The 20,302-nt window shown below is 37.7% G+C and overlaps 10 protein-coding genes and 1 non-coding gene across 18 annotated transcripts; 2 read left to right on the forward strand and 9 right to left on the reverse strand.

The window, feature by feature from the left end:
- Nucleotides 1-85: 85 nt before the first annotated feature.
- On the forward strand, nucleotides 86-1,753 carry LOC100679639. 2 transcript variants are annotated; one of them, XM_003426072.4, is made up of 5 exons: nucleotides 86-505; nucleotides 578-840; nucleotides 918-1,092; nucleotides 1,169-1,273; nucleotides 1,353-1,753. In XM_003426072.4, exons 1-5 carry the CDS (start codon nucleotides 442-444, stop codon nucleotides 1,454-1,456), a joined length of 711 nt encoding a protein of 236 aa, XP_003426120.1. In that variant the 5' UTR covers nucleotides 86-441; the 3' UTR covers nucleotides 1,457-1,753. The 2 variants fall into 2 exon arrangements, with proteins under 2 accessions (XP_003426120.1, XP_008205509.1); XM_008207287.3 differs by having other exon boundaries at nucleotides 984-1,092.
- A 157-nt stretch (nucleotides 1,754-1,910) lies between these two features.
- Nucleotides 1,911-6,291, forward strand: LOC100679235 (protein AAR2 homolog). 6 transcript variants are annotated; one of them, XM_001603921.4, is made up of 11 exons: nucleotides 1,911-2,122; nucleotides 2,178-2,381; nucleotides 2,451-2,752; nucleotides 2,831-3,120; nucleotides 3,188-3,372; nucleotides 3,442-3,580; nucleotides 3,690-4,257; nucleotides 4,340-4,455; nucleotides 4,544-4,697; nucleotides 4,768-5,040; nucleotides 5,124-6,291. In XM_001603921.4, the coding sequence occupies exons 7-11, from the start codon at nucleotides 4,070-4,072 to the stop codon at nucleotides 5,530-5,532; spliced, it is 1,140 nt and encodes a 379-aa protein (XP_001603971.1). In that variant the 5' UTR covers nucleotides 1,911-2,122; nucleotides 2,178-2,381; nucleotides 2,451-2,752; nucleotides 2,831-3,120; nucleotides 3,188-3,372; nucleotides 3,442-3,580; nucleotides 3,690-4,069; the 3' UTR covers nucleotides 5,533-6,291. The 6 variants fall into 6 exon arrangements, 5 of the variants coding, with proteins under 5 accessions (XP_001603971.1, XP_032455623.1, XP_016840774.1 ...); XR_001729142.2 differs by lacking the exons at nucleotides 4,340-4,455; nucleotides 4,544-4,697; nucleotides 4,768-5,040; nucleotides 5,124-6,291 and having other exon boundaries at nucleotides 1,916-2,122; nucleotides 3,473-3,580; nucleotides 3,690-3,805; XM_032599732.1 differs by lacking the exons at nucleotides 4,340-4,455; nucleotides 4,544-4,697; nucleotides 4,768-5,040; nucleotides 5,124-6,291 and having other exon boundaries at nucleotides 1,916-2,122; nucleotides 3,690-4,093.
- TRNAV-AAC lies at nucleotides 5,736-5,808 on the reverse strand. The gene has a single exon. It is a non-coding gene; the product is annotated as a tRNA-Val (tRNA).
- LOC107981064 lies at nucleotides 5,967-7,270 on the reverse strand. 2 transcript variants are annotated; one of them, XM_016985288.3, is made up of 4 exons: nucleotides 6,985-7,270; nucleotides 6,861-6,899; nucleotides 6,325-6,451; nucleotides 5,967-6,238 (listed from the first exon to the last, which is right to left on the reverse strand). In XM_016985288.3, exons 1-4 carry the CDS (start codon nucleotides 7,084-7,086, stop codon nucleotides 6,168-6,170), a joined length of 339 nt encoding a protein of 112 aa, XP_016840777.1. In that variant the 5' UTR covers nucleotides 7,087-7,270; the 3' UTR covers nucleotides 5,967-6,167. The 2 variants fall into 2 exon arrangements, 1 of the variants encoding a protein (XP_016840777.1); XR_004344923.1 differs by having other exon boundaries at nucleotides 5,971-6,238; nucleotides 6,325-6,735; nucleotides 6,985-7,200.
- Nucleotides 7,271-7,655: 385 nt separating this feature from the next.
- LOC100679541 (carboxypeptidase N subunit 2-like) lies at nucleotides 7,656-9,144 on the reverse strand. Its single transcript, XM_003426071.5, has 2 exons — nucleotides 8,564-9,144; nucleotides 7,656-8,496 (listed from the first exon to the last, which is right to left on the reverse strand). The coding sequence occupies exons 1-2, from the start codon at nucleotides 8,895-8,897 to the stop codon at nucleotides 7,928-7,930; spliced, it is 903 nt and encodes a 300-aa protein (XP_003426119.1). The 5' UTR covers nucleotides 8,898-9,144; the 3' UTR covers nucleotides 7,656-7,927.
- Nucleotides 9,145-9,678: 534 nt separating this feature from the next.
- On the reverse strand, nucleotides 9,679-14,171 carry LOC100118179 (insulin-like growth factor-binding protein complex acid labile subunit). The gene is made up of 3 exons (XM_001603593.6): nucleotides 10,833-14,171; nucleotides 10,357-10,746; nucleotides 9,679-10,270 (listed from the first exon to the last, which is right to left on the reverse strand). The coding sequence occupies exons 1-3, from the start codon at nucleotides 10,858-10,860 to the stop codon at nucleotides 9,846-9,848; spliced, it is 843 nt and encodes a 280-aa protein (XP_001603643.1). The 5' UTR covers nucleotides 10,861-14,171; the 3' UTR covers nucleotides 9,679-9,845.
- On the reverse strand, nucleotides 11,159-14,264 carry LOC103315965 (speckle-type POZ protein-like). The gene is made up of 2 exons (XM_016985287.3): nucleotides 12,329-14,264; nucleotides 11,159-12,200 (listed from the first exon to the last, which is right to left on the reverse strand). The coding sequence occupies exon 1, from the start codon at nucleotides 13,966-13,968 to the stop codon at nucleotides 12,934-12,936; it is 1,035 nt and encodes a 344-aa protein (XP_016840776.1). The 5' UTR covers nucleotides 13,969-14,264; the 3' UTR covers nucleotides 11,159-12,200; nucleotides 12,329-12,933.
- On the reverse strand, nucleotides 11,434-12,492 carry LOC103315971 (speckle-type POZ protein-like). The gene has a single exon (XM_008207355.1). The coding sequence runs from the start codon at nucleotides 12,490-12,492 to the stop codon at nucleotides 11,434-11,436; it is 1,059 nt and encodes a 352-aa protein (XP_008205577.1).
- A 1,628-nt stretch (nucleotides 14,265-15,892) lies between the features above and the next one.
- LOC100120237 (speckle-type POZ protein B-like) lies at nucleotides 15,893-16,629 on the reverse strand. Its single transcript, XM_008207354.1, has 3 exons — nucleotides 16,338-16,629; nucleotides 16,079-16,280; nucleotides 15,893-15,989 (listed from the first exon to the last, which is right to left on the reverse strand). Exons 1-3 carry the CDS (start codon nucleotides 16,627-16,629, stop codon nucleotides 15,893-15,895), a joined length of 591 nt encoding a protein of 196 aa, XP_008205576.1.
- Nucleotides 16,630-16,998: 369 nt separating this feature from the next.
- LOC100118140 lies at nucleotides 16,999-20,288 on the reverse strand. Its single transcript, XM_001603345.6, has 4 exons — nucleotides 20,176-20,288; nucleotides 19,685-19,922; nucleotides 19,532-19,615; nucleotides 16,999-19,442 (listed from the first exon to the last, which is right to left on the reverse strand). The coding sequence occupies exons 2-4, from the start codon at nucleotides 19,868-19,870 to the stop codon at nucleotides 18,885-18,887; spliced, it is 828 nt and encodes a 275-aa protein (XP_001603395.1). The 5' UTR covers nucleotides 19,871-19,922; nucleotides 20,176-20,288; the 3' UTR covers nucleotides 16,999-18,884.
- On the reverse strand, nucleotides 17,142-17,738 carry LOC103315970 (speckle-type POZ protein-like). Its single transcript, XM_032599056.1, has one exon. It carries the CDS (start codon nucleotides 17,736-17,738, stop codon nucleotides 17,142-17,144), a length of 597 nt encoding a protein of 198 aa, XP_032454947.1.
- Nucleotides 20,289-20,302: the final 14 nt, after the last annotated feature.

Raw genomic sequence — 20,302 nt, forward strand, 5'->3', positions numbered from 1 at the left:
CTATTTAAAAGTGCGCGCTGAATTAATTCTAATCGTTTTCTAACCAATAACAGCTGTTTACGGTGTTGTTATGAAATCGAATGGCTGCGAGGGAACTTCACACCCAATAGACACGCTTGTTACATTTCCATCTGCTTTCGGTTCTTCTCATTGGTCGAAAAGGTATGGGCATTTAAATCCTAGCGTCGTCAAAAACTCGTGAACAGCGGTTGACAATTTTGCTCCTCTGCAAAGTCTTCATGTTACATCGTGAGAAAATTTGTTGGAAGATCGTTGAAAATTTGTTGGAAGATCGTTATATCGTTAATATTGTTCAACATTTTGGGCCTATACTTACGAACAAGAATTATCGTCAAGATTGAGTTATTTTAAACAAAATAAATCTGGATATTCTATTTTCCGTGAATTTCACCACAGATATAAATTAAACAAGGATACAAAATGGCTAGTCATTTTAGTATTTTCAGTGAGTCTGAAAATCGTAATTCTTTATCTTTAAACAAGGGTAAATATATTTTATATTCAATAAGTCATGTACTAGATAAGTGATTACAGTAAAGTGTACATTTTTTAATAGGTAAAGAGAGATCCCAAAATCTTAAACTAGCAAAACTAAAGACTGTTGGAACAACTGGATCTACTCCATTAAAAATATTTGCTCAACCACAGCCAACTAAACCGAAAGGACTTTCGATTCGCTCAAAATCAGATCTCAATGTATCTGTTTCTACCAGTTCTGGATTTAGTAAACAAATTTCAAAGGATTGCATGAATTTAGAAGATAAATCAAATGTTTCAAAGAAACCATCTCTTTCGCCAATAAAATGGAAAACACCAAAGGTATATATTACTCATCTATTATTTTTTAACCTTATTTATCAACTATTTTGATGTTAAATTATATTTTATTCATATAGAGCAAAACATTCACAAATATTACTACAAAAAAATTATCACCAAAAATATCATCTCCAATTATGAAGAATGTTGTAGATGAGTTTGTATTCGCAAAACCAGCAACTCCAAAACCACTTAAGAAATATCCAGAACCAGAAACCTTAGCTGGCTATTATGATCCAATTAAATTGATGGGTAAGGATAATGGTCTTATTATTTTGATACAATAACTTAAATTTATTCAGTCAGTATTTAATAATAATAATTTTAGATGAAGAAATGGAGAGTATTTTTAACAAAGACCTTGCATCAATAAAACTTGTGAGGAGTAATGATGACTCAATAAATTCTCTTGAAGACGAAGGATTTATTTCTGGTATAATAAATATTTTCTGAATCTAGTTAAACGTTTAATTACTTCTATAACCATTACATTTTATATTTTTTATTTTTAGATCCTGAGCAAGATTCACTTTATGATTCATTGATGCAGTGCTCAATACCATCTTACGATGATATTGGACTTCCAGATATTTCAGATTCAGATGGTGAAGATTAAAATATTCAAGTACATCCAGGTTTTATTCACGTGAATTTATCTAGCCTATTTATTTCGTTATAGCACAAATAATTGTTGTTTCTAATAGCTGTGCTACTCGAGGATGTTAATAATTTAAGATTTGTGAGCATTTTATGACGAAAGCTGCACTGATTTAATTTTGTACTCAAAGACAAATTATTTTCTTATAATATTTAGTTTATTAGATTAAAAAGAACGACTGATATGTATATATTAATACTTACATTTCTAAGAAATTTAAAAAAATAAAAAAGTGATAGTAGTTAACGATTGACATATCTAGTTTTGCCTATTAATGAGTATGCAAATTCTAGAAATATTTTTATGTATAGGATTACACTTAGTTTAATGTTTTATTGTAAGTATTTATAATATACGTATATTATTTTTTATGCTACTTTGAAAGTGATGTAATAATAAATGAACAAATATTTTTTTGATGGTTCCTAACTTCAGAGTTTAATTTTTTCTAAGCTTAAAATTAAATAACAGCATATAATGAATTTAGATGAAATGATAACTATTGTAGCTGGCATTTCACGTGATAGTGCTTTTACTTATAGTTGTTTTATTATTGAAAGTTTATCTCAAGTTCTACCAAATTTTTCTGCGAAGAAAATTGCTTTAAAATCTTGTGATTGGGAGGTAATCAAGTACTTTTAATTATTTATAAAAAATAAAGTTTCCATAAATTTATCAGGGCTGGATGAAAAGCAAGTGTAAAGCACATGGATGGTCTCACTCTGGTTCACCTTTGATTTGGCGTGAGACTGGTATATTTGGTGGGGATCCAACTTATGTTGGTGGAAGTCTTGAATTTCAAAAATTCATAAATACTTACTATGGCATTGATATAGTTCTTTCGAAAGCAGAACAAAAAGCACTGGATTATGACTATTTACTGGTTTTTACTTTTTTGAAAATATAATTGATTGTTGAAATTTTTTTAATATAAATTTATCTCTTATTTTAGGCTGACAATTTTAAATCAGTTTATGATAAAGAGCAATTAGACATTCTTCATTTTACAATATCAGGTGCTGGTAGATCAGTATGCCCTGATTTAGTAATGCAACTTGCATCAATGAAAGGCATTTGTAAAAATGGAATAGAAATTAATCTTTTTGATACACCTGGGCATTTTTTCAAAATCAAAGATATAGTTAAAGATGCATCAGCAATTGGTGGTGAACTACGCTCAATTCAAATTTTAGAAAATGTATCCGATGGATTGGGAAATTGTGACATTTTGATCATTTTAGATCATATAGCCAGGTTTTTGTCAAGTTAATCATGTATTTGAATTTATATTCTATACTTTCGTAAGAATAGTTTTATATATATTTATTATAGAGATGAACAGGAAAGTACAGAAAGTTGGTTATCAAGAAATTCTGATGCATACAAAGAATTGTCAGAGCAAATAAATGTTTATGCTAATTCAAATTTGAAAATTATCTTTTGTTCTACGGGACCAAATTGTTTTTGTGCAAATGTGATAGTGAAAGAAGCACCAAAAATCAATAAAAATAATGTTATTGTCATTAGTGCACATTATGGTCTAGAAATGATTTATGACTTTATTAAATCAATGGATGTAAATTTAAAAGGGATCAGTTGTCCGCCTGTATGGGGATTTTTAGGTATTTGAGAAAATTTTATAGACGAATATAATTGTGTATAATATACACTTTTTGCTTATCAATACAGGTATAAATCAATATGTGGATGTTCATCACATTATTCAAAATTACTTGGTTTACTTTCCTAATAAACGAGCATTAACATCTCATACAGACTCTGCTCAGTCTTTAGGAATCAAATACTCGGAGCTCAGATGGCTTTTCTACTTAGCATTTAATAAGAAGCCACATGAAGCTCTTACCAAACGCAAGGTATGAGATCTATATTGATCAATACATTGCTTGATATCACTTACATGAATCTTTCTATCCTTTATAAAGTCAATATGTATGTATCATGTTGGAAGAACAGAGGATTTTCAAAAATGTAAGGCAATCTGTGATGTGTTAAAACTTTGGTATGAAAAGGATGATACAAGAATTGGAGATGAAATTATTACACTTGGAATCTTATCTGATGGTATATAAAAAAAATATGTTATATGTATATACTACAGAGACAAGCATTTTTCATATTTGCTAGAATTTGTTATCAAATAAAAAAGATAATAGACCTAATGTTTTTGCAGGATCTTTCAACATTCCGCAAGGAATATTTTTTTCGCAACCTGTACATTTGAAGATTCTCGATGATGATTCACGAGTGTGGGTTCCGTGTCTTGAATTCCCGTTACCAAATGATACCTCTAAAATATTAAATAATTTTATCGATACTGCTGAATTAATTTTGAAAAACACGAATTTAATTAAGTAAATTAATAACTAGATTAAAAGTAATCATGAGATTATTAATTTAAATTGTGAAAAAATTGCGCGGTGTTTATTAGCGCCACCTATTAATGGTATAAATGACTGAGGAGGTAACCTAAAAATTTAGAGTTTGCCGAAGCAAATACCTAGTTTGTTTACAAATCTATCTTTTCGTGTAAATAAAAGTTGCAATAAAAAAATGTCGAGTGACAGTATAGAAATGAATCAAGATCTTGCTAAACGTTTGCTACTTGAAGGAGGAACGTTAGTTCTTCTAGATGTACCAACTGGAACAGATTTTGGCATTGACATTAAATCTTGGAACAGTGGAGAAAATTTTAAAGGAATTAAAATGATTCCACCTGGCTTTCATTTTGTTCATTACAGGTTGATATTTTGTTTATTAGTTTAAATAAATAATTTAGATTTCATATCGAGAAATTCATCTACAAATTTCAATAATTTTCAGTGCTACAGATGAATATGGAGAATCAGCACCAAGAGTTGGTTTTTTCCGTAATTTTAAATGTCAAGACTTTATTGTTAAGAGGTGGGATAAAAATCTTGAAGACCTCAGTTCTGAGCGTAAGTATGTAATTTATAATCATAAATACTAGTTCAATATCATTTATCATATAATTGAATTATACAATATTCAATATATAATCTACAGCTGTTCCAGAGGAAACAGTTGAAAGATTAAAAGCTAATTTAAAAGAGCTTGATAGATATTTGGGGCCGTACCCTTTTGATATGTGGAATCAATGGAAAGATCTTACAAATAAAATAGATGATTCAATTGTGGAAAGATGTTCTCCAGTATGTGGGTGAGTTTATATACCTAATTAGATTTTACATTTTCTACACGCGCTAATATGTAAAATTATATATTTTTAGATTTGTTCGCTCTGCTCTAGAACTAGTTAACTTTGACGATGCTTCAAGACCAAGAGGAACTGAAAGTAGAAAAAGAAAACGAGGTGCTGGTCTTACGGTTGAAGAAAAAGAACAAGAATTATTACCAGATCTTAAGCCCAAACCAGGAACAGAACTAAGACTTTCGGAGCTACCTCAAAAGTTTTATCCCGATGATGCAACTCCAGCAGAAATCACAAGACATTCATTAGATACCAGTTATGCATTAGATACACTTCTCAATAAATTAAAAGAGTGAGTATATTGTATATATTGAATATATTGAAACAAAATGATTTTATTTCTATGAACAAATAATTAAAACGCTTGCTTTTTAGTCCAATGGAAATCATTGGGGAATTACAGTTATCATTTGTGTGTTTCTTGGCTGGTCAAAGTTTAGAAGCCTTTGAACACTGGAAAGGACTTGTCTCGTTGATTTGTAAAGCAGATTCATTAATACCTTCTCAGAGAGCTGTATTCTCTGAATTTTTAAATGTGCTCGAAATCCAACTTTCACATGTTCCAGAAGAAGTTCTTTGTGATATAGTAGCTAGTAATAATTTTGTTTATCATAATTTAAGAAAATTATTTGCTAATATCGAATCAAATACAAACGTAGACGATAGATTAAAATCTCTAGCAATAAGGGTAAGAGACAGACTTACAAAAAAATTCTTATGGGATTTTAAGGATTTGCAAGAGGAAGATGATGATGAAGCCCCTGTTGTTGTGGCGTTAGATTAATTAATGAAATCTTTAATCATAATATAAATTATAACTAAAATACCAATAAGACGTAAATAAAATTTATGAGAATATACTTCTACAAAATAGTTTAACTAAAATTTTCAAAAAGATAAATACTTTTTATAATACATTAAAGTAAAAAGTGGTTATATCGGCTTCATATCAACAAATTTATGTTTAAATTCCAAGTAAGCAAAAAATGTTTCCGCCCGGGATCGAACCGGGGACCTTCCGCGTGTTAGGCGGATGTGATAACCACTACACCACGGAAACGCGTTGTGGACGCATCTTTTACAGGTCCGACTCATTGGGTAACAGTAACCTTACTGTGTAATGCGAACGCCAACGCCACTGATATATACATGTATACGTAGAGTAGCTAGTGAAGCAGCCGCTTATGGGTCAAGCATGGAAACGTTATACAACGAAATTTTATTTATCAAAAAAAGAAAGATAGTATTGTTTATTACAATATGCACATGATTCATATGCAATTTTCACATGTTTTGTAAAAGTAATATTGAGATCACATAAATATCGCTCATTGCATACACACAAATCTACTATAAATAGTAAAATATTACGCTACGTTATACATAAAATTTATTTACAGTGTATTCAAAACGTTCAATTTACGGTCCTGTGAGGGAAATTCTCTGAAGAAACTTTGAATTCTGCGACGTTAACTTTTTCTTTTTCGGTGCTGTAAAGAAAATTCGAGATATAAAAATCTGAGCAATCAATTGCATAACATAATTTTATAAATGTTTTTTATCCATTTAAACGTACAGGATGAAATCACTTGTGAAACAGGCATTTCTTGTTCAACGGGTTTTTGTACAGGTTGAGGTTTTTTTTGACCATTGGGCTTTGCTGAAATTTTCACGAGACATGTAGCCGTCACCGTTTGAGGCTCCTTCAAAACACATATTCTTCTTATATTTTGTATTTTCTAACTGGTATCCTAATACGTTATTGAATAATTTTACGAAGTTACTCATATAATTTTTTTTTTCTAACATTTGAATATAATTGCGACTTTATGATAAATTGTGTTTGTTTTTCGAAGTAATATTATTGATATTATACTTTATTTTTAATGAAATGTTAGAAATTATGAAATTGACTAATGTAAGTAAATTGGTTGTCTAAATGTTCAGAAGCAAAGAATGGGTCCATTCTTGTTTCTCGTTTCTGACGCTAAAAGAAATAAATATACGTAGTTTAATTAAACTTGGTGGATCATAGTGAGGGTTTTATTTCATTTTATAATTTTTATTTGATTTTACATAAGAATTGAGATAAAACTAAAAATGTGTACTTACAGGACGGTGAGGACGATGCGGTATTGGCGGTCTGGGACGCTGGAATACAATGGTATGTTTGCTTTTTAATATAAATAACATTTTATTAATCATACACAGTGCAATAAAATTTTCACAAATTTACCGTTTGCACTTGGCTTTCATCGTCAGGCCTATGCCGCCTTCGACCGGCTGTGATTAGCGTCACCCATATAATCAGAATTGCGAGAAGAAATGTATATCTCATTATGCGTGGATTTCGTACGAGACTTTTTATTTATTAATTGAAATGGATCCGTAACAGCGAGATTAGATGTAAAGCGATATCAAAAGTTTACTACTGGCGATTTTCCAGCGACTATCGGTAGCTGCAGTGTTCAACCCGTTTTATATACCATTTCCAGTGACCCGTTGCCAGTCCATTATCGACTACCGGTGATGCAAATCCAGCGTAATAAGATCTTGATCAAGCTTCACTTCCTCGTAATTATCACTGACTACGAGTAGCGAATTTGTTTTATGCTTTTTAATTTACATAACTTTCGCACTTTGCATATTATTCAATTCATATTTATTACGTATCTTGTCCATAATATGCTTGCAGCATTGGCGTGTAATACTTATAATTTAGTGTTTATACTGCACCCTTGACGTTTTTCTTATACTTGAAGTTCATTGCTTATTTTCTTGGTGAAAGTCTCCATTGAAGCGTAAATTAAGTTCGCAAATAAAAGTTATGTAATAGACACACGGTGTAGGATAAGGACAAGCGGTTGGGACAGAACATAAGAGAATAATTCAACGTACGATTAAAAATCTAAAAATATAATTCGTCGTTTGATCACGCATTTTATTGTATTAAATAATCCGTTACATAAAAGCTCATGCATTACTTTTCTGACGATCTTCAAAAACAGAGCCCAGTTACGAAGGATGTTCAGTCCTCGCGCAAAATCGATATACCAAAAATACAATATATCAAATCCCTTTACAGAACGTCAACCTCCAACATTCCAGCGTCAACTCGCTCAAGCAAACTAATGACCCGCATATAAGCTCCGCAACTCGAGTACTCTCGCTTGGGATCTTCAAGGCATGACCGTGGTAGTGGTGGTATTGCTGCTCGCAGCAGCAGCATCGGCTACGGTAGTGGCAGCAGCTGAAGCGGTGGTCTTGGTGACAGCCGTGCTCTTGGCCACTAGATCAACCTCAACGTTCATCTGTTCCTCGACACACTTGTCGATGGCGTCGTTGCTCTTGTCGGTGATGGTCTTGTTGTCCAGGCAGATTTTGGTCATGTTGAAAACATGCTTCAGCTCCTTCAATCGTGACTCGTTCGTCTTGTCGTCCTTGTTCTTGCTCCACTCGACTATCTCCATCGACTGCTTGTAGTTCAAGGGATTGTTGAAGATGTTGATGCGACGCAGACTGGCAGGCAGCTGCTTCGCGAAGTCTCCGGGTAGCGAGGCCAACTCGTTACCGCGCAGGTCCAGGCTGATCAAGGCTGGGACCAGCTTCAGGAACTCCACCTCGATAGTTCGCAGATGGTTGAAGGCCAGGTTGAGCTCGAGGAGCTTCGGCGTTTCCTTGAACCAGGAGGCTTTCAAGGTGGTCAGTTCGTTTCTCGGCAGTATCAGACCCTTCAACTCCTTGAGGCCTGCGCAACCGATCGATCGGTAAGTCGCGTGGATCTTATACTGCTAGAGCTCATAATCTTCACTTACCCTTAAGAGCGCCGTCCTCGATCTCAGCGAGCTTGCTGCTCCAGATCTCGATCTTGACGATCTTCTCGGCGTACTTGGCGAACGCGTCGTTCTGCAGCTTGGGCACGTTGGACATGGAGAACCAGACCTCGGTGATGTTCTGCTTGGGCGCCTTCTCGAGATCGGCAGCGAAATCGGTCGACTTGACGCAAACCAGGATCGAGTAGTTGCCAGGTTGGAGCAACTGTTCAGCATTCTCCTGGGACTTTGGCGGGTTCTTACGGTAGCAGAAGCCCTCGGCGAGGGCCGTCAGCGCCAGCAGCACGAGGCCGAGGCTTACCACTTTACCGATCATGATTCGCGCGTACACTGAGCTGACGCTTAGGAGCCTCCCGGGTTTTATATGCGCCACTTGACTCTCTCGGCACAATGCAAACGAGGGACACGAAGCTCGGACGGTTGTGGATGAGTGAGCAGCGACGATGGGTTACGACTGCCCGGTGTACGCAGGGCTCGGGTCTAGGTAGTACGCGATGCTTCTGGATTGAGCCGAGAGGCAGTTTATAGGCAATTGCCGCTCATTGACGGATTGAAAGCGCGCGTCAATGGCGTTTGAAAATTTACTACCTACTTGCAGCCGCGATGGGCTGATTATCATATCAAGGAGATCCGCATATCGAAGGTGCGAGAGATACGGCTGCAACGTGATTGTGCCATCATTGGCAGGCCAGCTATTTTGTCATTACTACTCGTATGTGGGCCATCATCTGTGTTTTCATACCCGCAGCCAGAACCGAGCTGCCTGCACTGTCGAGCTATCAAGGTCAAGGAGGTTTTCTTTTTGTCAGTCGAACAATGGTCGGATTATCTGGAGATTTGACGACGAGATTTATGTTTTGATGGCCTGGCCTTTGTGAACGATGCACCGCTTGATAAGTCTTTTATTGCAGTTCTAGCGTAGCGATTGCGTTTTACGTTGTAGATGAATTTTGATTTTATAGTGACCTTTCTAAATCAGTTCAAGTAGTCAATTCAATTTGTTCGAAGTGACTTTTAAATTTGAGCTTGTTTGGCATCAAAAGGACCTTCCGATTGGAGGACCATAGGAAAATTTGGTCGAATGACTTGGCCAGTGATTTAAAAATAATTTAAACATATCTTTATTTATGTTTCACAAATCTCGCCTACGATATTTTATACATGTGTTAAAGCACTTCTCGTAAATTCATCTTACAGCCGTGAAATACATTATAGCATACAAGCACCGTGCGTAAGGCATCGTCACCTTTCGATTGCCAGCCGATTACGCGGTTTTGGCCGGATCAGCTGGTTTCTCGCCCTCCAGCATCTTGGGAATTTCGAGTGCCTTGGTCAGCTTGGCTTGGAGACAGGTGTCGAGCTCCGTAAGATCGTCCTTCTTGCTTATGGTGTTCATGCACTCTTTGACGAGTTTGTAGGTGTCGCGGATACCGTCGATCGAGGCGTACGAGTTCTTTACCAAGCTCGGATTGGCGTTCGAATACTCGATGATCTTGATGCCCTGGATCCAGTCGTAGGGATTCCACTGGAGACCGACCTTCTTCAGTTTTGGCCATTTGCTCTTCATCGCGTCGAGGTCGAAGCTGGTCAGCAGGTTCTCCGAGACCTCGAATTCCTGGATCATGGGCGTCAGGTCGAAGATCGCCGGGTCGAACTGGCGGATCATGTTGCCGCTGAGGTCGAGGCTTTCTGTTATAAGACGAAAGAAAATTAACGTTCAATATTGCGGTAAATGTTATTGGAATCAAAAAAGCTCGATTGTTTCAATAGCTTACCAAGTTTGCCAAGATTCGTGAACCAGGACTTCTTGACCTCGGTGATACGGTTGCGCCTGAGAATCAGGCCCTTGAGCTCGGCCAGTCCCTGGAAGGCGTCGTCATGGATCTGCTCAAGGCCGGAGTAGACGATGCTGAGGCCAAGGGCTTTGGTACCGAGCTTCTTCAAGGAGTCGGCCTCGAGTTTGGGCACTACGCTGTTCCGGAAGGCGATGTTCACGAGCTTCGTGACGTTGAGGGGTAACCGGTCCAGGTCCTTCTGAAAGTCCTTGCTGCGGAGACAGGTGTAGGCGTCGTGCTCGCCAAGATTCGAGACGCCACGTTCCAGGAAGCAACCGGCATTTACCGCGCTTGGGAAATTTATCGCCAACGCCAGCAACAGTGCCAACACTTTTTTTACCAAAAACAAAAATTTTAATCTGCGGTTAGTACTTGCTTATGATTTTAAAATTCAATTTAAAAGCAATAATCGTTACCTGGGAACAAAGCCGGTGCACGAGACATCGTCAGTAGAGGTGTGCGCGCCGCTCGGAAGCAACGTAGCTACTGCTGTTGTGTTCGCTCTCTGACGAGCTCGGATTTTGCCGCCGTCAATTTATAGGTCGACGTCTAACTAGCCGCGATGAAAGGAGATCACCGTCGACGATGCTGTGTGCCGTGTGCCGTGTGGATGTGGTTGGGTTGGATTATGGTAAGCTCGTTGCAGCTGCGCGTGTGCACTGTCAGGGACGTTCCTCGAAGCTTCGAACATCTGATTGATGAATTTTTTTTCCAGGAGGGCTTTGCTCGAAAGCATGATGACTTTTCCCACATGCTTTGTTGCTGCTATTTCTCGACATTTTTGAATTTGAATTTGCGAGATGTGCTTGTTGTATCTCGATAGCGTAGATGTCGGATGATTATACTTAATATTCTTTTCTTGATTTTTCAACTGATTGATTTTTTTTCAACACGTCGTTGATTACAAGTATTACAGAAAACGATTAAAACTCAAGCTGAACATGAACGTAAAGGTACGTAAGTACAAAACATAAAAGTAACGCGTTTTAAACATTAATATTATATCGAATAAACTATTTATGATTTAAGAGTCAGGTTTTGAACAATTTCCATCAACAAATCCGGATCATCTATGGACTTGAATGACTCAGTGTTGGCAATATCTTTTGCGTGGAATGTCATGAATCGATGCGTTAAGGCTTTCAAATCGTTCAATTGAAATTGATGACAGTACGTCAATGTTTTAACAGCGTTGTCAATGCTCAAATTATCGAAAAGATAATCTCTACACTCGCCCTTTAATCCGCTGATCTGATATTTTTCCGCTGCCATCCAAACTCCATCCAGGCATGTGTCGAGGTTTTCGACCTTAGCCGTGTACATAAATCGTATCATTTCCTTCAGAGCATTGTAAGTAATATCCTCGATTTTTACTGCATTGTTTGCCTTTTCCTTCATGTCTACGGTAAACATTGCCCGAAACACTGGACTCCGTGCTGCCAACATGAACTTGTGGGCGTGGAGTTCAGTGCCGCAGGGCGCAGTGATCGTCAAATCGTGGAATCTATCGGCCTCCAATTGACACTCGATATCGTTCAACAAAACTTTTCGTTTTGAAATTGTATTGTAAGCTGCGGAGTATTTCGTGTATTCCTGTTTCGAATAATTCACTGTCTTGCCTACTACAATGAATTCGCAGAGTATGGTTAGAACGTCGTTTATCAACATGTTGCTGTTCTCAGCTGTAAGAGTATGCCTTTCCAGAAATTCGTTAAAACCGTTGAATGAGTTGGAGTTTATTACTGAATTCTTTGATCTTTTATGAACGATTTGACCTTTTCGATCTAGAACAGAAATCGAAAATGAAACGTCCATGCTAAACTTCTCGGTTGATTTTGATTTATTGCCAAGAGATGCACTGATGCAGTGTTTATAAGCCTTATCTATACCAAATGGATATAACGCTAAATACCAGTCTACTGTCTTATCAGAAGCCAAGTTAAACGTTGGGGATTCAAGCCTCTCTCCAGCCGGCATATTGATAAATCTGAAGTTTTTGATTTTCCACGCATAACTTGATATCATGATTTGTTGTTCGGTGAAACCCAACTCAGCCGCAACTAATGGCTTATTCATGTTATCAATGTCGATTAACCTTGAAATAAGAGTTGAATATGTACGTCTCTTTTCCCGTTTTGCACTATAGTCACTTATTATTATATTCTCCTGTGATCACTGATAACGTGTAGGTAATAAGTATATATTATTTTAGAAAACTGTGAAACTAGGTATATTCGTCAACGGTTACGCCAAACTGAAGAGCCGTGCTGCCGAGATCAAACTGACGCTCACAACTAAAATGACAGGCGCCGCGGCTCGCTCTGCAAACACTGTAAACACTGCGTGGCTCGTTAGGTATAGCAAAAGCAAAAGAAAAGAAACCGGCGGCAACCCGGCAACTTGTTGTGTCTATAGCTTAGGCGAGTTGTATGGATGGCGCCATCATTTTGTTTTAAGAGCCAAAAAAGAAATTTGATATGCGCGAAAGCGATGGAAATAGAATCGACAATTGGCAACTTATTTGTTAGAAGCGATTACACGAATAATCTCTGACAGCAAATTCGCTTCGTCGACGGATTGAAATTCCGGAGTTTCGATTATTTCCTTGGCGTGGAACGTGATGAATTTACTGGCTTGAGCTTTTAAATTCTCTATTTCGTAGCGATAAGCGAGTGCCAGAGTCTCGACTGCGTTTTCGACGGTCAAGTTTTTAAACAGATATTCCTCGCATACTTCCTTCAATCCGTCGACTTGATACTTTCGGGCCGCTTCGAGAACACCACCGGCCAATTCTTTGAGATTTTCAACCTTTGCGGAGTACATAAAGCGCAGCATTTCTCTCAGCGAGGCGTAATCCACTTCTTTTATGTTGGCGTTGTTCTCATTCTTTTCTTTCATATCTCGAATAATCATCGATGAAAATACCGGGCTTCGGGCAGCCAACACAAATTTGTGCGCGCGAAGTTGCTTTCCACAGGGAGCCGTGAGCGTGAAGTCGTGAAACTCGTCCGATTCGAACTGTCTCTCGAACGCCTCGAGAGCTTTTTGCTCTAAAAGTTTGGGGCTTTGCAAGCCTTGCATCGTCGAGTTCACTATGTCGGTGATGATGGTGTACTCGCAAAAAATTGTAAGGACGTCATTTACGATCAGATTGTATGCTTCGTGCTTGAGATAACTTTTCTCTACGTACCAATCAAATCCAACAGAATTTACGCTACCTTTAGTTAGTTCTTTTTTTATCTTCTTTTTGCTGCATTTAACTCCATTAGCGTCCAACATGGATAAAGTAACTTCAGCTTCCGCTTGGAAATCAATCGATGATTTGTTCATAAAATACAAGCTTACGTAATTTGAGTTATTATAACCGTTCGCGTACAGTCCTAAGTACCATTTCGTTTCGTCATCAGCATCGAGCGAAAACAGAGGCGATTCAAGTATGACTCCAGTATCTTTGCTTATATGACTGTAGTTGTTGATTTTCCACAAAAAGTTAGATTTCTTCATATTCACTTCAGTAAAACCCCACTGGTAGGCAACTACCGGCTTGTTCATCGTTAAGTCGAAATAACTTTTTACAGAAATGCAGAGTTTTTTAGATTTTGGCACAATTCACATATAGCACTGGAGCACAATACTTATATCAATATATCACCCGAGTGTCTTTATTCCAAACGATACCGTCTTTTTATACGCACACAAAAGATCGAGATAACTGCAAAAACGGATGGAATACGTGTGCTGGATGTGATGCGAATGTGTCATCGGAATTGCCCGGCGAACAAAAGAATCGCTTTCTTACATGTATGTATATTCACTGCTGGCAGTTCGCTGTACAACTGATAAACGTCGTATTATAATTATACTGTATCATTGCAATGTGCTTGGCGCCTTGACTGTAGCAAATTTTTTAGTTTTCGTTAGAGGTATAGAGGGAGTCACTTATCGGTATGCGATTGTTTGTATAATTATTAAAAGGAACGATTTATTCGATCGCCATCATATAAAGAATTTGAGATATGAAATATTGATCATCCAATGATTTTAATCCTTCGGTGTTAACGACGTCATTGGCATGGCATGTTATAAACTTTTCGGTTTGAGTCTTTAAATTTTCGGAAAGATACTCTCCGCATATTTTCTTCAATCCGGTGACTTGGTATTTTTCCGCGGCTGCTAAAATGTCACCCACGGATTCCTCCGTAAGATTTTTGACTCTAGCTGTATACATAAATCTCAACAGTTCTTTGAGCGACGCATAGTCCGTTTCCTTAATTTCGACTGCGTTATCTCGTCTTTCTTTCATATCGCCATTGATCATAGCTGAAAATACCGGACCGTGCGACGCCAATACAAATTTATGCACACGAAGCTGTTTTCCACATGGAGCCGTTAGGGTGAAATCAGAAAACGATTCGTTCTCGAATTGTTTTTTTTTTTCAAATCCAAAACTTCTCGTTCTAAATTTTGCCGATTATTGTAATTGTCCTTTCATTACGGAATTCACAATTTCCCTAGAGATAGTGAATTCGCAAAAAATTGTCAGAACGTCATTTACTAGTAAGTCGTTAGAAACTGTTGTAACGGTATCCCTCTTTATGAAGTCATAAGATCCCGTGTAAGTAGAATTCGATGATAATTGACTCCATAATTTCTTCTTGTTGCATAACTCATTTTTACTGTTTACGATAGAGAGAGAGAGAGAGAGAGAGAGAGAGAGAGAGAGAGAGAGAGAGAGAGAGAGAGAGAGAGAGAGAGAGTAAAGTTGACCTTTACCGGAAAATTGATTGCAGATCTGCTGCAAAAAAAAAACACAAACAAAACTTTCGAAATGTTTTCTACCAAACGGATATACTTCTAAATTTCACTGCATTTTGTCATCGGGTTTTACCGAGAAATTTGGCGACTGGATCTCTCTCCTGTCGGTTTTGCTATGAAGATAAAATTTTTAATCTTCCACAGGAAGCTAAATTTCACGACTTTTTGCTCGGTTAGCCCCACTGGCATGCTACAACCTCTTCGTTCATTTTCTTTATCACAAATTATTTTCCACTGATTCTGTGTGACACTATTGCGATGTATATAGGTTAATACTAATGTTAATATAGAGTATGTTAATACTTATGTCTTATAGCTATGTACGCTCAACTGGCTTCTTTCGTAGTCACGAAAAATGTAAACGTACGGGCTAGTCTCCCTGCATACAGGATAAACCCAGACCTATGGCTATGACATATATACATGGAGAGAATTTAAAGTTTTATTCGCAGTCTCTGTGGTAAAATTTTGATTATAGATGACGTGATATTCCAGCGGGAACCATTGACTTTTTGAAAAATTAAAAAACTTTGGTAACCATAATATTTTAATCCTTGTTTGTGACATTCTTCTTCTTCTTCTTATTATTAGCTTTAGTTATTTATTTTGCCCCATGTTATAATGTGTGAAAAGTTGTAAACAGCTGGACGTTGTGATTTGATTATATCAAATAGTGGTGCTCCACATCCACTATCTTCACAGCCGCTAATTTGTTCTCCAGCATGTCGTGCTCGAACATCGCCGAGAATATCGGACTCCTATAGCCGACAGTACGCATTTATGAGCGCAAAGTCTTTACCCACACGTCGTAATCAAGCTGACTTCACTGAATCTCTCATTCAAGAACATTTTCTCAAAGTCTGAACTCAAGCTTTGTAGTCCACCAGCGCGAAAGGGTCGATTCGACGACTCATAGTCTTCGCTGGAGAAGCTGACGTTGCCGACGATCATCGCGATTTCGCAGCGAAATGTCAGAGAATCGTCCACCAGAAGGCCGTTGGCCTTGTCCGTGATAAGCTCGCGTTTGACAAAGGCCGGAAAAGCCGCAGCTTGAATAGATTTTTTTTAGTGGTACACTTCGCGCTCGTGAACGAACTTCTCCTTACGCTCGTTCAGCAGCGAAAGCTCGTATCGACCTTCGACTCTGTAGTCGGCTCCAGAGTTCCGATAGAAATACAGCGATAGGTAGTCTTTGAAGCTCTCGTTGATACCCTTGGGGTAGAGTCTGAGGCACCACCTCGGCTCATCTGCTTTTCCGTTGCCTATCGACAAACACGGAGGTTTGAGCTCCTCGCCGGCTTGTTTTAACAGGTAACTAAAGTTGTTTATCGTCCAAATGTAATTGCACTTGTTAATTTTCACCTGCGTCAGACCCCACTTATTGTTCGCAACTGACATTTTCGATTGTGAATTGAATTTTGTGCTTTTCAACTACGCTCGAGGAAAAAGTTGTGCCGGAAACTATGACTTGTTAAATTACCGCACGAGTTTACAAGCGGAAAGTAAAGTGTTATAAGTATAGCCAGTGCGCTCTGCTAATCCATATGAATCAGCTATCGGTTTAGCTGTCAGCGCATTAAAATATAAGGAAATGCTAATGCGTACCTTGTTATAGATTCACCTTACCATCACCTTTCTTTGACCTTTTTATGCTATGGGTTGAATATATGTGACACTGTATGGAAAACATTTTTAATGTTTACAATAATGAAATGACGAATGTTAGAAAAATAAATAAATTATATATTTCCATTTAACTTCACTGTGTTATTTTAAAGAATAATAATATAACTTTATTTGCAAACATCATTTTTACATCTAATAAGGCATTAATAGATGCCATAAATTCAGTTACAATTTGCAAATCTATTGAAAATTTGAAATAAAAATCTAAAAAAATTTTCATCATCTCATTTAGTTTTGGATATAGCTGTGAGTATCTCGGATAGGTGTGGCTGTGTTCCATTCATCAAAGCCTTAAAAGCTGGTGTTTCCATGACGATCTTCAAATGCTTTGTGATGAAGCTTAAAGCCTTTTGTTTCAATAAATCAGCATGATGCAAATCAGCAAGGACGAAAACATCAACTGCATTGTCAAAACCAATAGTGGCATCAAGAACTTTTTCACACATAATCTTCAGGTCTTCGATTGCATATTTATCAGATGCTGCTAGTAGATCTATTGCTGCTCTTTCAATATTCTTTACCTTTCCAGAGTAGATAAAAAGCAGTAATTCTTCTAAAGTTTCCGCATCTATATCTGTTATTTCTACCAAATTTTCAGTTGCCTCTTTCATATTGTTCTCTAACATTGCTGAAAAAACTGTGCTACGAGCTGCTAATATATTTTTGTGCACTTGAAACTTCTTTCCACATGAAGAGATAATTATTATGTCACTGAATGTTTCACTGTCTAAAAGATTTTTTAAATCAATTGGAATTTTCAATCTGGGATCGTCGACATTCTGTAAAGCTTTGGTTTTAGAGGCTATTTCGCTCTTTTGCATTTTGATTTCGCAATATATTGTTAAAGTATCATCACATAATAAATCAGATATTGATGATTCATGTAGAAATGTTTGGTGATCGTATGAATAATAAGTTCCTTCAATATAGAACGAGTGTATCGACGAATGTTCACACATACGCTTTGCACCTTTTTGTGTAAAAAATGTGATGAAAATTGATGGTGATTGTGAGTACAATTCTAACCTGATATGCAAATAACCTTCTTGAGCAGATTTTTGTAAATATAATTGAAATGGCGCAGAGTTTATGAGCGGGAACGTGAATGTAGGTGAACAAATTGTATCTGATTTTAACCAATTCTTGAAATTCTGTATACTCCACTTATAGGTGCCACTAGCAGTTAATAAGCGTGTCGTACCGCAATCTTTTGCTTCGCTTGACATTATTAGTAGATGCTTTAATTTAAATCGTACTTGATGTCTCGAGAAATGAATTCACTAAATGATAGCAAAGAACAAAAAAATTGTTATTGTGCAATGTTCATTTCGCATAATTCCGATATAATACTTTTTACCGTTTTCAAAACAAAAACGTCGCGATTTACACGTAGATAAATTCACTTTGCCGGTGTAAGTCTATAATACTCATGTAGCGTGAAAACAGGCGCGTATCATACAAATAAATTACTACTTTATATAAATAGAAATAATCGCGTTTAGTCATGCTCAATTTGCTTCAAAAGAATATATAAATAAATCCCTATTCAATATTGTCATTATACCAAACAAGTATTAAGGTATAAGGTAGAAATTATTGGAACGTACGGGAGGACAATTTTTCATTTTACGTATAATTTAATATATTAAAGCTCGGGTTGAAATATACAAATTATTATGTCGTAAAAAATCACTCATATATATATATATATATGTATACCAGTAAAAAGATGCCTCATCGCGCGATATGTAATAAATTTGAAGATGTAACTCATCACTGTAAAGCAAACACACACGATCGCAATGGATAGAAAAAAAAAGATGCCTAACAAAGCCAGATAATAAGTATACGTATAAAAATCAACAACAACTCTCCTATATGTATTATAGACAACGAATGCATCATACGTTATCAATTATATTCATTCACGGGTTCTTCCTGGCAGACTTGTAGAGCCTGTATACTAGTCATTGTGCCGGCTGGGCCTGCACCGCGGACTCCAAAGACTTGTTCTCCTCGCTTAGCAGAGTGACCTTCTCCTCGTACTTGCCCCTGAGATCCTGGAAGAGCTGCAGCTGCGTCTGGTACTCTTTCTTGAGATCGGCGTTCAGCCGAACCGCCGCATCCATCTTGTTGAGCATCGAGTTGTGCCTCTCGCGCTCGGCCGTGATCTTGCTCTCCATCTTGTCGACGTCCTCCTGCAGGTGCTTCACCTCCATGTTGCGAATGTTGAGCATGTCCTTGGTGATGGCGACGACCTCCTTCAGCGAGCTCACCTGCTTGCTCAGAGCCGATATCTGGTTCTCTTGGTTGGCGACGCGTCGCTCGCGGTCGTCCAGCACGAGCTTTGTCTGGGCCAGGCTGGACTTGAGGTCGTCGAGCTCACGACGGAGGCTGCCCTCGTCGGGGATCGAGGAGCCGTTGCTCAGGTTGTTGGCTGGTTGAGCCGTCGATTGCAAGGCGGAGATCTTGCGCTCGGCCTCCTCGAGCTTCTTGCGGAAGCTGTCGCGCTCCTGCGTTCGTTTCTGTCAAGTTTTTCAATTCCAGTCGGCTCGGTTTGAATGATTGAATTATTGAAAAATTAATTAATAATATAACCTTACATTGCACTCACCAAAACTTCATCTTGCAACTGGAATACTGTGCCCGCGTTGTTGTTGTTAGCTTCGGCCGCCTCCTTCGTGTTGGCGTTATTGTCCTGAGATATAGAGAGTTTAATTATAGCCGAGCGATGCAACATATGCCATCATCGAAGACGAAATTTCACCTTTTCGATTTTTAATCCATCGCCGCCAGCTCCTCTTTCTATCTGGCAAGCTGCGTTTTGAGCAGGTTCCTCCAAAGGAATTCGTTGACAAGCTGGCGAAGGTTCCGCATTTTCTTGCAAACCGCTCTTCGCCTCAACAGAATCACCGCCAGCGTTGTTACTCGGATTGGCCTGTGCTTCCGACATTCTTCTCTTCTACCCGGTTATGTATGTATTGAGCTTTTTTGATTGAAAACCTCTGTCGAACGAGTGATGAGCTTATTATTATTGTTATTGCATTGGAAGTTTGGCGCAAGAGTGTTCGTTACGCACACTCGACTGTTTTTCCACTACGAGTCATTTATAAAGTTGTATTTTTAAGTTGAAAATATGAGCAATGCGTATTTTTGTAGACACAGTCATAAAAGCCAAAATAACGGCAAAACCAAACTAAATTTCGACGACTTGTCGAAATAACGTATAATTGTAGAGATGAATAATTATTTACTTACTTGACTCGCTGGAGAAGCAGCCGCGATGTAAAAGCAACGAATGCTAGAGTTCCTTTACGAATGAGCTGTATGCAGGCGCGATCCGAACTAACGAGCAATACGTTTATTTTTGGATCCCTCCGGTCAC

Source organism: Nasonia vitripennis, chromosome 4 (assembly GCF_009193385.2).
Source record: "Nasonia vitripennis strain AsymCx chromosome 4, Nvit_psr_1.1, whole genome shotgun sequence".
In the NCBI taxonomy this organism is placed as follows: domain Eukaryota; kingdom Metazoa; phylum Arthropoda; class Insecta; order Hymenoptera; family Pteromalidae; genus Nasonia; species Nasonia vitripennis.